The 15,879-nt window shown below is 43.9% G+C and overlaps 1 protein-coding gene across 2 annotated transcripts in view; it reads right to left on the bottom strand.

Annotated features, from left to right (window-relative positions):
* Positions 1-291: 291 nt before the first annotated feature.
* The window catches only part of LMNTD1 (lamin tail domain containing 1), a 65,703-nt gene continuing 50,115 nt past the window's right edge, over positions 292-15,879 (bottom strand). Inside the window, exons 5-9 of one of the 2 annotated variants that reach the window (XM_006031450.1) lie at positions 10,479-10,665; positions 5,872-5,991; positions 3,698-3,900; positions 983-1,155; positions 292-440 (exon numbers count right to left, since the gene is read on the bottom strand). In XM_006031450.1, coding sequence (XP_006031512.1) covers positions 430-440; positions 983-1,155; positions 3,698-3,900; positions 5,872-5,991; positions 10,479-10,665 — 694 coding nt within the window. In that variant the 3' untranslated portion in view covers positions 292-429. The remainder of the gene's footprint in view (positions 441-982; positions 1,156-3,697; positions 3,901-5,871; positions 5,992-10,478; positions 10,666-15,879) is intronic. The other variant, XM_006031451.1, reaches the window with a different exon arrangement.

Here is a 15,879-nt window from a genome sequence, read left to right as displayed (position 1 = left end):
ATGTCTATGATGGGATAATTCATATGTTAAAAAATTAAGCATATAAGAAGATACTTTTCTGGATCAAGCCCAGCATGCTCAATTTCTTGTAGGATTAAATTATTAGATATTGAAAAAGATTTACTAAAACAACTTCCAAAGGTGGTTTTGAAAATAAGAGATCACACTTTTACTATTACCATTGAAAGACTATATTAAGAAAATTAATTCCAGGTCTTCCTGCACTCAGGTTGATCTGATTCTTCATAGTTATAGTTTTTGAGCCTTTGTCAGACAATTTCTTTCCTTGGCGTTTGAATCTTTCCAAACATTTGACAGTCACCTTAGTTGTCAAACACACACTTAATCCTTTTAAATATCTTTCCTGATATGTCAGTCTCTTCAGACTTTTAATTACACCGTCACTCCCCTCTGAATTCTTTCAGGTTGTCAATAGCTCTCTGGAGATGAAGTACCACAATTAAACACAGGATTCTCACCAGTGCCTAATTAATCATTCATCATTAGTAGAAGGGTCTTTTTGTGCACTCACTCTCTCTGTAAGTCATTGTACTTTTTTCTTACTTCCTAAAAACAGTCAATCCTAATAGCAAATGGTACACAGCAACATTTTCTGATTAAAAAAAAAAGCAGCAAAACAGAAAAACAACACTTCTTTCCCAAATACCCTTGTGGCAGATAAGTCTGTAATGCAAGTGATCACAGAGGCATAACTGGATGCTTGAGTGCCCTAGATAGCAACCACATGTGGGTCAGTGTCAGTGGTTGCACTGCTGGTGGTGCAGCTGCTGCTACCTTTGCACTCCCTGAGGATCCGTGCCTGGGGTTTGTATCCTGCTATCCTGCTTTGTTACACTACTGGGTCACATACACATAGTATACATGAAGTCCTTCTGAAATATCTCTCAGAAATTTTGCTAAATGTTCCCCTAGCAGGGAAAAAAATGTCTTTGCCTGCCAGTGTAATTGTTCTTCAACTCACCTGGTGCTGGGTCAGGTTTTGCTGACTGACACCTGGACTGTCTGCACAGACTGCTGCCATCATTGCCCATGGTTAATGGTCTAACCAGGGAGAAGTGAGGGTGAGTAGAAGAGTTTGGACTTTGGCACCAAGAATTCCGTGTTGGGACAAGGGTTGCTGGGGCCTTTTTTTCTCTGTAAGCAGAAAAACAAATGAAGGTGTTATGCATATTGTGTTTCAGTGGGGAGACGCATTGGCAGCCGGAGCTTTCCCCATGCTATGGTAAGGAAAAGCAATGGCCTCTGACCTGAACTGAGTCATTTCAGCCTGCAATCTGAGGAGGTTGCTGACTGCTGATCTATAATTTTACCAAACATTGACCATTTACACTGAAGTTTTATATGTAACCTTTCTGCCTCAGGTTGAATCTACCTCAGATAGAATGTACTCTGGGAAGTCTGAGCAAAACCGACCCAATCACTTCCAAGAAAAAGGCTAGTGAAGGTAGATTAGCCAATGTTTTTGAATTGTCTCTAGTAGGAAGTTGCAAGTTAGCAAGGGAATTATTCTGAGGAAATAGCTCTTAGGCCATCCTTGTGAAAATCTGTCCACGTTGGCCAAATCATGCAAACAGATTTCTGTCATCAGGACGCATGCAGTAGAATGAATGCAACTGATATGCCCTGAATTTCAAAACATTTCACCTCCTTTGCATGTGTTGTCATTCCTCAGTGAACTTGCTTCAGGACACCAATAACCAAAACTCTGGAGAGACCATGGAAGAAAAATTGCTAAGGCTGCTGTTCCACTTCAAAATATCCTTGGAACAAAGTCCAGTGGGCTGGGCATCAGGGCACCCTGGGTATATCTGTACCACTTAATTATAGCTCTAGGCAGTGCTGTACCGAAACATACTGCACTCAGACCATGCAAGCTAACTTTCTAATCACAAGCATTATAGTTATCTTAGGCTAGGTACAAATAGTCAAAAAGTCTGAGGCTGAATTGATTCAATATTTGCAGGTTAGTCTAAACTGTGTAGATTGAACCAATAAGCAAGTGAATAGCCATTCACTTTTGATTCTGGAAATGCAGCCACCGGCCAGAAGCTGTGGCATATTAGAGTATGCTTCTCTGCTCAGCTGAAGCAAACAGCTTGGGACAAGGCTAGCCCACCCACCCTGCAATGGGAGGTTTGCAGAGAAGATGCAAAGCATCTTGGGATGTTGGGGGACTCTGAGTTAACTTTAATCTGGAGAGCATCTGGGACAGAAGTTCAGTAAACTGATTTAACCTAAATCTGTTAAGTCTGATATTATATCCATTCAGGTTTACCTTACATCGGTTTCAGCCATTTTGAAAGTGGTTCATGTGCACTGAACTTCTGTTGTGTTACAGATTTGAACTGGTTTTTGATCACTTATATCGGTTTATGTGTAATGTCTGTCCCTAGCCTTAGTGTCTTAATGCAAGGTTCTCCACCTTGGGGAAAAAAACCCGCAGCATCCTTATAGGCTCGGCAGTGCTATGTTGGCTAGCACTATGGAAGAAAGAGACTTGGGGGTCATCATTGACCACAAGATGAACATGAGCCTGCAAGCCGATGTGGCGGCTAGTAAAGCGACCAAAACGCTGGCTTGCATCCATAGATGCTTCTCAAGCAAATCCCGGGACGTCATTCTCCCCCTGTACTCGGCCTTAGTGAGGCCGCAGCTGGAGTACTGTGTCCAGTTTTGGGCTCCACAATTCAAAAAGGATGTGGAGAAGCTTGAGAGAGTCCAGAGAAGAGCCACGCGCATGATCAGAGGTCAGGGAAGCAGACCCTACGATGACAGGCTGAGAGCCCTGGGGCTCTTTAGCCTGAAAAAGCACAGGCTCAGGGGTGATCTGATGGCCACCTACAAGTTTATCAGGGGTGACCACCAGCATCTGGGGGAACGTTTGTTCACCAGAGCACCCCAAGGGATGACGAGGTCGAATGGTCACAAACTACTTCAAGATCGTTTCAGGCTGGACATAAGGAAGAACTTCTTTACAGTCCGAGCCCCCAAGGTCTGGAACAGCCTGCCACCGGAGGTGGTTCAAGCGCCTTCATTGAACACCTTCAAGATGAAACTGGATGCTTATCTTGCTGGGATCCTATGACCCCAGCTGACTTCCTGCCCTTTGGGCGGGGGGCTGGACTCAATGATCTTCCGAGGTCCCTTCCAGCCCTGATGTCTATGAAATCTATGAAATCTATGAAAGTCTTGTCATGTACACTCCAATAAATATCTTGGTCTGGAGCTGTCATTGAGCAGTGTAGACTTACCTAATGAGTTTTAGACCAATCTTTTTAATTAATTGTTATAGTGAAAGTTCTGTGAACATCAGAACCTTCACATTGTAAAATCTTTGAGTTTGGAATTGTGTCATTTATATCTGGATGTCACCGTTGCACTTTTGGATATGCACTTTTGGAAATGCATAACAAATAATGATAAAATCAGGCTTTCTTGTAAAATTCCATGACTTCATTATTAAATCCTGTCTGATTTGAGGATTCTCTTGCATGGAACCTAAAAGAATATTCTCTCTGAAGGTTTAGGTCATTTCTTTCTTTTTTTCCAACTATTTCTCCCAACTCCTGGTATGGGAAACCTTCTTTGTAAGACACTTATTTAAAAATTGCCACTTACACAGCCAGGAAGAAATAGTGCTGTAATAAAAGAGTGTAGTCAAAGGTGGGGTGCCCACCTTTTAATGAAAATTGGTCCTTTTTCTTTTGGTTGGCCTTGGACAGCTTCTTCCTGTTCTATATCAGATAGTCTCAATTCTGATTTTCTTTGTTGTTTTATTAGTTTGGTTGGTTTTGTGTTATTCTTCAGGTGTTCACTGTCTTCTTGCCCCTTCCATCTCAGCTTTCTGTTCCAGTACATAGGAGTGCACCAGGCAACAGCCTAAAGAAAAAAGTATAACTCATTTGGTTACTGCATTTCCTCATCAAAATAACTGTTTCTAGTGATCAGTATGGGGACTTGGGGATCAGTGTCCTGAAGTATTTTTGAACAAGTGGTAAATTATCGTCAAAATAATAGCACTGTGCACCAAGCTGCAGACATTGCGTTTGCTTTTATAATTTGTTTTTAAAATTATAGGTTGGATTCATCATGTAATAGCTTTGACATTTTGCTGCTTGATTTAAACTAAATCAGCATTTACTAATGGCTCAATAAAAAATGGCCAACTTCATGGCTGAAATGACTTCAGGCATTATCTCATTAATAAGTGGACAAAGGTCTGTCCCACAAAAAGCCCTTGCAATTGACAGTTTTTCTGGTAAGGACTACTGGATGCTCAAGGATTGAATGACATGGGATGGGGGGGGAAATAACCTCAACTATATATACACAATGCTGGGTTTTGAACTAGGTGTTATGATTCAGGAAAGAGATCTTGGAGTCATTGTAGATCTCTAAATATGTCAGCTCAATGGGCAGTGGCAACCAAAAAAGCATCTAAAACATTGGGCATCGCTAACAAAATGGAGAACATCCTCACACCTCACACTATTATGTAAATCCATAGTGCACTCACATCTTGAATACTGTGCGCAGTTCTGATTCCCAATTTCAAAAGGATGTAGTAGAATTCAAAAAGGCAAAGAGAAGGCAGTGAAAATGATCAGGATCTTGGAGCTGTTGCCATACAAGGAAAGACTAAAAAGTCTAGGACTCTGCAGTTTAAAAGGAGCAAGCTGAGGAGGGATACGATAGATGACTCTAAAATCATGAAGGGTGTAGACCAAGTGAACAAAGAGCTGTTGTTTACCAAGTCCCAGATTACTAGAACTAGGGGGCACCCACTGAAATTAGTAGGTGACAAGTTTAAAACTAACAAGAGAAAATACTTTTATGCAATGCATAGTTAACTTGTGGAATTGATTGCCGCAGGTGGTGGTAGAGGCAGATAGCTTAGCCAGGTTGGAAAAGGGACCAGCTATTGAACACAACTGTTGGTGATGTTTTTTATGGCAATTCTAAACCAATAATGGTGGATGCCAGGGTAGGTATTGCATAAGGAATAGATCACAGTAGATCAGGGATGGGCAAAATGCGGCCCGGGGGCCAGATGTGGCCCACGGGGCCCCTAAAAATTTAGAAAATTAATATTTATCTGCCCCTGGCTGCCTGTCATGTGGCCCTCGATGGCTTGCCAAAACTTAGTAAGTGGCCCTCCACCCAAAATAATTGCCCACTCCTGCACTAGATACACCCAGTTCAATTCTCTCCCTCTATACCATCCACTCCTGCCGCTGTTGGAGACAGGATACTGGCTAGATGGACCACTGATCTAACCAAGTATAACATTCTGTACCCCAAAGTCCTTCTCAACTATCCCATCCATTTAGTCCTCCAGAGCTCAAAATTAGCTTGCCAAGACATGCAGGGTTCACAGAGGCCTAAAAGTTAAGTATGTTGTGTTTTGAGTTTTTCAGTCATGGGCATGATCCTGCAAACCACTGAGCACTGCAGCTTCAATCCAGCTAGGCCCTTTAAGCACTTGTTTAAGCCTCTGACTGAATCCAGTAAATTTAATAGGACCTAGTCCTATATAGTCAGCTCCAGGGTTTTAAAGGATCCAAAGTAGGCAACTGCGACAAAAGTTTTCCTCCAGTGCCATTTGCTCCGTGCCACAAAATTCGTGAGCCCAGAACTTTTGGTTTGTTGTTTCAGGAGCTCACACTCCAGCACACCTGCCCTTCTGCACTATTCTTTTATTTGCCAAAACATGATATGTCACTTCAGCTCTTCCCAATTTCTATTATGTAAAGTCATGCTTTTCAGAAGAAATGGAGTTAGCTTCTGCTAACCTCAGAGAGCAAGAGAAATGAACCATGTTATTAATTATGCTAAAAAAATAAAGCTCACTTGGCCACTTGGTTCACAAAGGATGGTGGTACAATCTAAGTCCATCCTTAATCGATTTTGCTCCTTCCAGAAAAAATCTGATGGAGGCTTATGAAGCACATTGGCATCTACTACCCATATCTGTAATGATAAAAAGAAGTAATTGGGTACAGGGAAGGCAGTCCATAGGTGTTTAGTGAGTGGTAGATGTGCTGAGAATGAGCTGGTTTTCTTTTCACCAGGCTTTGCAGTGTTGGTAACAGTTTCTCATTTACATGAGAGAGCTGAAATAAAGTGGAAGGGAACATATTTGGGGACCTGTAGCAACAGCTTATCATCATCATGCCCTGCTGTAATGGATTAACAGAGGTCAATGTGGGGGGTCTATTTTTCAGGCACTCATGGTAGGTTGGGCCAGTAGCATGGTTGGCCGATCTTGTTAAGGAACTGATTAACAATGGGTGGTTCTTATTAATTTATTCAGGGTATTTCCATAGATGTATAATATCACCTTTAAAATCCCAGTTCACAATTGCTTCTAGAGTTGCTGTATGCAAGAGAAAACTATTTTCATTGAGCAGTGGCAATTTTTTCATGCTTTTGTTTTACCCAGAGGATCTTAACCAGTGTGCTGTGCAAATGCAGCAAAATTACTACAGCCATTTTGACCTTTACTAAAATCAAAGACGCAAAAAGAGCCATTATGGAAACATTCTCCTGACATCAGACCACTATAATGCACTTTTACAAACACCACTTCTAAAGCATTTTGTATTTCCATACCTGCAGGACAATGCCTTTAACCATTTCCTGGAAGGAAAAGCAATCTTTCTTTAATTTACAGTAGAAGTACCTTGAAAAGATACTTATGCTTTCTCTCTTTATAGAGTGCTTGCTAGATGGCAGCGTGCCAAAGTGCTTTTGTGACTCTATTACATATATGCCGTTGCATATCAGTGATTTGTGGCACTTCTGGATATATGATAATGTGCATTTGTGCTGTTCTCAGATTAGGGCTCAAACTGAGTTGAGTTGAGCTGGATTGATGAACTGGGACTTTCTTTTTTTTTTTCCAAGGTGGCCATCTGATTCCCCAGAATCTCATCTTCCATTTAAATAAATAATGTTATGGGCAAAAAAAGATAATCTTATAAGCATGAAACCACTACAAGCAAATGCAGCAAGAGAGAGTAAACCAATAGCTCTAAGCAATATGACCTTGTGTGTTCATTTCAAGAGGGTGTTTAATTCAGACACCTAGTGATAAAGTAAATGCCAGCAGGGTTAAACTATTGCACTGCTGATCAAAGTATATGCAAAACAATCCCCTAAAGTGCCAGAGGAGAGGGAAGGAGCCCAGGGGAGCATCTAAACCCAACCAAGATGATCTCACAGAACCCTAAAAAGCATCCAAGCCCTGCACCCAACCAGCCAGCTAGTACCCCTGTGCCCAGTGCAACAAGGTCTAAGCTTACTCTGAGGGGTCTAGGGCCAGGTGGCATCTTCCCTGGTTTGAACTGAGGTTTCCACTATACTTTGATCACAGTTTGTTATACTTGGTTGGGAGTGTAGCTATAGCATTTGGGGAGGGGAGGTAATTGTCCTGAAGAATATCTGCCTCCCCCCAGTGGCAGACCTCCACCTGCCAAATGCCCCCACCCTAGCAAAGCTCCAACTTGGACAGGGTATGCTCCCTGCACATGCAGAGAGGTGCTGCCTCAAGATTTTGCCCCATCTCTGTGAAAATCTCTCTATGCCCCTGTACTCAGTTCACATGTTCAAATCTTTCTTTGAAACCCTGGAAAGTAGAAATATGCAAAATTTTAAAATAAAGCTTCTTTTAATGAAATCTTCCAGCATGGTCATAGGACTCTGAGAGCTAAGATCCTATGTACATACTATAATAGAGGGAGGTGCCAGTATATACTATAATACTGGGGGACGGCTACAAAGCCAGCAGAATCATGAGAGAAGGGTTTTTGTGGCTTGGGCTAAGGCACCTGGCAGAGCTGGGACTAATAAGCAGCCCCTGTGCTCAGGCCAGCTAATAGGCCAGGCTGGCCGGAAGGGACAAGGTTCCAGGGGAAAACAGACTTGCATTCAGGCTGGAAGGATAGTGGAGCCTTGATCATGGAGAGGGCAGGATTGGAGGGAGAGACAGCCCAAATGAGGGAGTGAGTTTTGTTGCAGTTTTTTCTTTTTGTTTCTGTGTGGTTTAGGCAGTGGGCCCAGGGGATGAAGCTGAAAATAAAGACTGTATCTATTAACCCAAAGCAGGGGAAGAACTTTCAATTAGGATTTTGCTTTTGGTTTGTTACTGGACACCTGGAATCAGAAGTGACTGTGAGGGGAGGTGGAGGTCACTTTGCACGTGCCCTAAAGTGTCCTATGGGTTTTCACCCCTTGAAGGTGAAGACTCATACACTGAAAGAGAAAGACAGGATTTAACCTGTTTTAGGTGCGGTAACCCAGAGGGCCAGAGCCCTGCTGTGCAGCTTAATTCCCAAGCTGCGCTGCTGCTAACAGAGAGCCAAGGCCAGACTGAGTAGGCCCAGAGTTGAAAAGAGCAGCTAGAGCAAATCAGGACCCAACTGAGAAGGTCTGGGCCAGGAGAAGTGTGAAAGGGGGAAGCCAAGTGGCCCAAAGGAATCCTTCCCACCCCACTTCAAAGCTCTGGATGCTTCCCATTTGATTCCACCAAGACCTGGCAGGCGAGAGAGAGGATGGTGGGTCAGAGGAGCAAGAAAGGAGGAGGGGGCAAATTAGCGAGCTGCTGTAGCTGCTGTCACAGTACCTATGCCTTAAATCAGCCAACCTAAGGGTGTATCTGAAGGCCACTGACAGGAAGCCAAGGCTAAAATGCAGAACCTGTATGAATATCTCCTGAATACCAGCAAAATGGACTGCCAATGGCACCTCAGATAACACCTACAATTCCTCAGGAGATCAAAAGTCATACTCTGTGGAGGCCATTACCTTTATTTTACAGAGCAGAAAACTGAAGGGTGAAATGTGTTGGCCAGGGTGACCCAGCAGACTAGTGACAAAGCCAGCACTGGAACAGCTTTCTCAAGTGCCAGTACAGTGCTCTCTCCACTAGACCACAGCAGGGGTTGGATAGAGATTGGAAGAGTATTACTATGACTTTTTATTTTCTAATTCAAGCCCTATCTTGGATATATCTTTGGGTTATACCTGTAACTATAGACAGGAACACAATTTTGGCACCACTAGATACATGATAAAACATCTCAAGGCTTTATCAAAGCTAGGTGTAGTGGGTCCTGGCCTGGTCACGGTGGCCCCTCGATTCTTGCCCTCCACTCCAGATCCTCAGGGTAATCTCCCTTCTTTCTCACCTGCCATGCCCTGATCTAATTGTTCTTAGTGAAAGGGAAGCTGCCCCCCAGGGTCCCAGAGTCAACCCAGGCCACTTTGTTCCTGGGAGACTCAGTTGTGGCTCTCATAGCCTTATTAGTGCCCTAGGGCACCAGTCACCTTATGAACTATTTGTGGCCTTTTATCCACGCACCAGCTTGTATGGGTTGGAACCCTCTTGGCTTTAGCTTGCTGGTTACTCTTCTTGTAGACTGCCAGCTTAAGCCCACTTTCTCTGGCCTGGCTTCCGAGTCTCAGCCTGGTCTGGCCCTTGGTCCACTTCACTTTGTTTGGGGGCCTTAGCCCTTAGCCCTTCTCTCAGGAGGCCTTTCAGCCCTTGACTCTTTCAGCTTGGGCCTGCCCCAATCCTGCTGTCAGAACTCAGAATCTGAAGCATCTCCCAGGCACCTGTGTGTGGCCTCCCATCCTCCCCTCCAAACACTACCTCATCCTCCAGTCAAACAAGCAAATCCCACCCCCCCTCCACCCAAACAAAAAAAACCCAATGTCAGCCCAATGCTTTAAACATACAGGCTGCTGCAGAAGCCTCTTCTCCAGTCCCCAAGTCTCTCTGAGCCCCTGGGGTACCCGCTCTGGCCTGCAGATTCCCTCCCTTGCCTGTCTGTGCTGGCAGGAGCTCTCTTCCACACAGGGTTCAGGGCTGCACTACCCCTCTGCAAAAGCTTTATAGCTCCTGAGCTCCTCCTCTGGTCTCCTGACTGGTGGCAGGTGTACTCTTCCAGCTTCATGGGCAGTTTACTGCACCCAGGCTGCAGTTGCTTCCTTGCTGCCTTCCCTCCTGCAGCTGACCTCTCTTTAGCTGCTTGGGGTCCTTTCTGCTGCAGCCTCTCTCCAAGTAACAGGAGCCCCTGGCTCCCTTTTTCACAAGGCATAACATATTTTTCCTTTCTAGTCTTGTTGTTTGCTTCAGTTCAGACCCATCCTCAATTCTGAAAATTAAGCCACAATATATAGATTTATAGCAGTGACAAGAAACTGGGGTTGAGAGGAAATAGCTTATCATATCAGGCCAGAATTCTTAAATTCAGTCTTGTTAGTCCATATTTAGACCCTTAAATAAACAGATGATGGGCACCAGCAGCTCTCTTTGTTCAGTGAGATTTGTAGGCAGACAGCCTTCATGCAATTAGGTTAAAAATCTGGTCCTAGTCTGTATGTTGCAGTAGATAAGGGGCAGCGGAATTATACGTGTTACATTTTGGCTGAGTAAGTTCAGATTCTACACTCACTGTTACTGTAGAGTTGGCACTCATTCTGATGTTTGGTGGGAATCTGAACACTGCTACTGCTTGGCCATTGACATTCTGCTGGAGGATATAATCCCCAATACTCTCTTCTATAACAGGGGAAGAGTTAAGGATCTTCACAAAATGACCACCTGGATGAACATCACCAATTCTTAAGTTTCCAAGAGCACTAAAATGATAAAAGTCAAATCAAAGATTTAAAGGCACTTCACATGTGATGTATTCATATCTTTAATTATAAAAATCTGCCCACAGGTTTGCATAGTAATCACCCCATATGCTGACTACTGACACAAAATATTTTGCATTTTATAGAGCTCTCTTCCTTTCATAAACTTAGTTTAATTTAAAGTTAAATCAATTAAATATTAACAAATGAAATATTTAACAATATTAAAAAAGAGTAATTATATGACAGATTTATGCAGCTCCTATTGCTGTTAGAAATTTAAAAGTTCTTTGTGGGGGAGGAAAAACATAATGAGGACCCCTATTGCTATTTGCTTTTGTTTTTCCTGGATGTATGTAGCCCAACATTTCTACGCTCAGCAAAGGGATTTGGCCATTAAAATCAGTGGGAGCTGGGTAGTAAATCCCCTTCTCAGGTTGGAAAATCTCAGTCATTGAGTTCAGTTATATATTCTTGCTAGCTTGCTCTCTTTCTCCTGATGCCCTTCATTTCTTCTTTCCTTTCTGGAGGAAGGGCCATCTTTATTAACTAACTCCAAAAGACAACATGTTAAAACAATTAAAACCCACTCTCTCTTTTGTTTTGGAACTGTAGCAAACCAGGATATGTTATTTATCTTCAGTAAACCCAGGGACTCCTTGAGGGAGCAGAGGAACACTTAATTTTGTGCAAGCCCTAGAAAACAAATTTATCTCCAACCTGTTCCTCTCCTGAGCAACTCACCTGTCAAGGGAGTGCTTTTAAAAACACAGCACTGTGCTGTAATGCTCATTGCAGGTTTTACTAGACAAATTATGAATGGAGCCTGTGGAATCATTCAACTTTCCGTGTGACACCCACTGTGATTTAGTTAGTTGTTTAGCCCTATTATGTCTTGGCTTTGTTGCCTGCCTGTGTAATGTTTTTGTCCTTGCTCTGTTTGCCTTGTTCTGTTCACATAAGACTAATTTGTGGACATCTGCATTTGTACTCAAGGCTGGCCCTACAGCACAGACAGAGCCACTCCACACACCTGGATTACTGCTGCTGCAGCCCTGGGAGACCCCCAGAGCCCCAGGAAAGGCTACTGGGGCTGACTAGGTGCTGGCCCCAGCCTCCCCTACCCAACCTGGAGCAATTCGGTGAATGCCAGAGTGCTCATGCACAGGTATACCCCAGGGACAAGTAGCAGTAGCATAACTATGTGCTGGAGCTATTTGTCCCCAGGGAAATGCATACGTGCACTCATGAAGACACACCCTAGGGGTATAAAGGACAAAAGTTACATAGTCCAAAGTCTTCCTAAAAGCTCCCTTGCCTCCCACTGCCCAGATTCCACTGGTGATACAAAAGCTCTGCTAGTAGTTCCTCCTATTCCTGCACAGAGAACCTGTTTCTAGAGGAAGGTTGGGCTTACATGAAGAAGAAAAAAGAGAAAAATTGTACGAGTCTGAATCAGGTAGTGAACAAATATGAAGATGGGCAGGAGAATCAAGAGGGACAAATGAACTTCAGGGCTTGGAAATGGGTGGAGCTGCAAAATATACAGATGTATTGAACACAGCAGAGGCACCAGCTGGCATTGGATGGAAACAGGAGGTGCCAGGGTAGGTGCTAGAATAAGACTTCTTTCTAGGCAAGACTTGAATCTGGACTGAAGGGGACAGGAGATTTGGAAAGGGTACCTGGAATGGGACCATGGTCAGACTGTTCTAGGAGTGTGATGGATAAAGCAGCAGGGGATCCATCTTCTCCCATTTCCAAAGGGTGGCTCTAAGCATCAGGCTGTATAATAGGAGTGTGCAAAATGGGTTCTATTCAATTTGGATTCGACCCGAATTGGGGGCAGTGATTTGATTTGTTGGTTTGAATCACCGTCCCCAATTTGATTTAGCCTAATCTGAAGATCCAATGCTCATTTGGAGAATCAACGAGCCAGACATAGGCACAGCTTTAAAGGTTTTTTTCTACATACCTCAAGGTACCAGGCATGGCTCGTGAATGCTGTGATGCTGGGGTGGATGGAGTGTCCCATAAGACACTTCAGCTCCAAATAGTAGGGGCCCCCTGCGTGCTTGGCGGTGAACCCAGAAGTGAACTGGAAGTACTTCTAGTTACCTCCTGGGTCCACTGGGGAGCACACTGGGGGCCCTCCACAGCCCCCCAGCTCAGTGATTGGCCACAGGGGAACCCTGGGTGCCCCCCCAGATGCAGGATGCACCAGTTGCTGAGCCAGAGGGGCACGGGGGGTGGGGACAGCACGCTTTCTGGCAGGCCCAGAAGTGGATTGGACACTGGAAGTGTTTCCGGTCCACTTCCGGGTCTGCTGCTGAGTGTGCTGGGGAGCCCCCTGCACTTCTGTAGGACACTCCATGTGCCCCAGCATCACAGCATTCATGAGCCCCTTGCTACCTAGAGGTATGTAGAAAAAACATTTAAAGCTGTGTCTATGTCCGAATCGCCGAATCTTTCCAAATCACTCCAAATTGATTTGGAAGGTTTCGATTCAATTTGGAGAGATTAAAGTGTCCTCTGATTTGATTTGGATTCAGAGATTTGGCCACCAAATCGGGCCGAATCTCCACCGAATTGAATCAGGGACTGAAGCTTTGCACAGCCCTACTGTATAATACTATGCATGTCAAGTCACCCTCTGTCCCACTTGTGGGCTTAAAATTGAACCACTGTGCAGCCAAGAATGCAGAATTTATTGGACCTGAAGGAGAGCAGGCAAGAGGGAGTCTGGCAGTTCAGTTCTGTAGCTGGCAAGGGGAAAAAAAACATGCCTTCTGGTTCCTGTTTCCCAGATGGATTAGGCATTTTACATTAGACAGTCATGAGATAAGAGAGAACCTCATTCTGTTCTGTGTTTGATCTCCTGGCCCCGTGTCTCTTACACTCTTTGCTACATGGTGACCCAGGTTCCATAGAAGATGGAAAGCATCTCCACATAGTATAGCCTAAAGCCTGATGGGCAGGGCACTCTCTTGGCAGGTGAGAGATGTAGGGTTGGATGTCTTTGGGCTGAGAAGGACCTAAAACCCTTGTCTGACACCATCTAGGTGATGCTGCAGCCACTAGGCTATCATACAAAAGGTGGGCATAATCACAATTCTTTTTCCTCTCCAGCTGAATTATAAAGAGTCAGCCCTGGTCAGTTATTCATCTACTTTCAGAAATTTTACATACAGCATGACTAAAACAGGGAACTGGAGAAATTGCAGCTCCTTGAATGCTGTAATTCACCATTAGATCCATCTAGACCAAGGAGATCAAGATTGAAATGACTAAGCTCTGGACAGAAGCAGGAGTTCAGACACATTCCTGTACTCAGCGTTTCCTACTGTCTTGTTCTGGAAGACTCCATGTTCACCATTGGGTGGTTCTGATTTGCCCTTTACAGGGCACTGACTATAGAGTAAGCCTAGGAGCATAATTTTGTTTTTTCTGATCAACCTCATGGAGCCATGCCTAAGTTTTGCACACTGAGAAATATATATTAGAGGCATGCAAGGTACATTTCTGGATCTCACTTCTGATCTAACATACTCTACTGTTCAGATGTGGATTTGGCTCAGTCTATCCCTCATAAATGTATGCAGGATGTATCTGCTGTAAAATGGATATTGATGATTTGCAATGTTTAGAGTGGTTTCCATCTATTCTTCTTACATTGAGCAAGAAATTCATACATAAATAACAGCTGAGTTAGACTTAATGTCGCTCATGTGCAAACAACAAGGAAATAGGACAGGATTCACAAGTATAACAGCACTCTCTAAGAATCAACATATTACTGCTATGATACTCTAACACTTTTGATTGATCAATAAAATTGCTCTCAATGTACATCAAAGACCTGAAAATGTCACTGCAATTACAAATCTCAGTTCCCACCTTTCAGCATTTCATTATTTAATAATGTAATTTTATTTATGACCTTAAAATACTATCTTAACATTTTTCACATGACACACACCAAAATAACAAAAGAATGTAGAGCTGATAGAAAGTTGTAAGATCAACTGACCACAGACACAGTGAAATCCAGGGATCCAGTCCAAATCTGGTGGTAGTACAGATCCCCCTGGTAAACTGGGGATCCGAGGCAGTTAAAGCAGGAAAGTAGGAGGTTAGAGCATACATGACTCTTGACGTATGGCAAAGCCAGTCAACTGCAGCATAGATTGTTATTAAAGGACTGTGGTGCAGAAGTGGTTGAGGAAGCTTTTGTTTTCCACTGACATTGCAACTGCAAATGCTGTCCAATGGAGTTGTGTCCAGGTGGCGAATGGTCCAGTTAATCTGGAGTTCTCTCTGCCGAGAAGCCAAGTCTTCTATAGTCTGCTGTAATGTGATTACCACATACGTTGGAGAAAAATTTGTCTGTATCCAGCATGGATGGGTTCAATGTTGGTGTTGGAGAAGCTTGATCTTGTCTGACTTTATATGGGTCAGTGTCAATTGCTATCACCAGTGATACAGAAGATGTGCTTGGGGTGATGTGGAAAACCGGTTGTGAACTGGACCTGTGTTTCTCCTGGCTTGTAAAAGTCAGCCAGGGAGACTGAGGTCACTGTTGGTGGGAGTTGTCAATGCCTCCCTTGGAGAGGGCAGGGTGCTGGTCATTCTTAAGTGTGCAGTTGTCTGGCCCCTACTCAAGAAACTGTCTCTTGAAGCTGGTTGGGGAGTCAGCAATCTCCCCGTTTTCAACCTCTCATTTTGGGGAAGATCATTAAATGGATGGCATATTTGGATGCTATTGAATTCCCAGATACATGTCAGCCTGACGTTTGCCCTGGGTATAGTATGAAGACTGCTTATAGCCTTGACATTGATCTTCAGCCAGGAGATCAACAGGAGAAACTGCCCTGTTGATCTTACTGGGTCCTCCAGGGGCCTTTGATACAGTTGACTAATGAGGTGCTACTAAAACATTCACATGACCTGGTGGGTATTCACAGGACTACTCTTAATTGATTTGTTCTTTCCTAGCAGGAAGATCCAAGAGGAAGGTGACCGGAGAGCTCAACATTCCCTTCAGACCTTTCATGTGAGGTCTTCCAGGGCTCCATGATATTGTCTCTCTTCTTCAAAGTGTATATGAGGCTGCTGGGTGTATTGTGTGGAGATTCAAAGCGAAGTGCCATCAGTGGCATAATTAGAGTGGAGTGACTAAGGCAGCTGCCCCAGGCACAGACTTAGGTAGGGGAT

Source organism: Alligator sinensis, unplaced genomic scaffold, assembly GCF_000455745.1.
Source record: "Alligator sinensis unplaced genomic scaffold, ASM45574v1 scaffold696_3, whole genome shotgun sequence".
Lineage (NCBI taxonomy): Eukaryota > Metazoa > Chordata > Crocodylia > Alligatoridae > Alligator > Alligator sinensis.
This window is presented reverse-complemented; position numbering and strand designations above follow the sequence as displayed.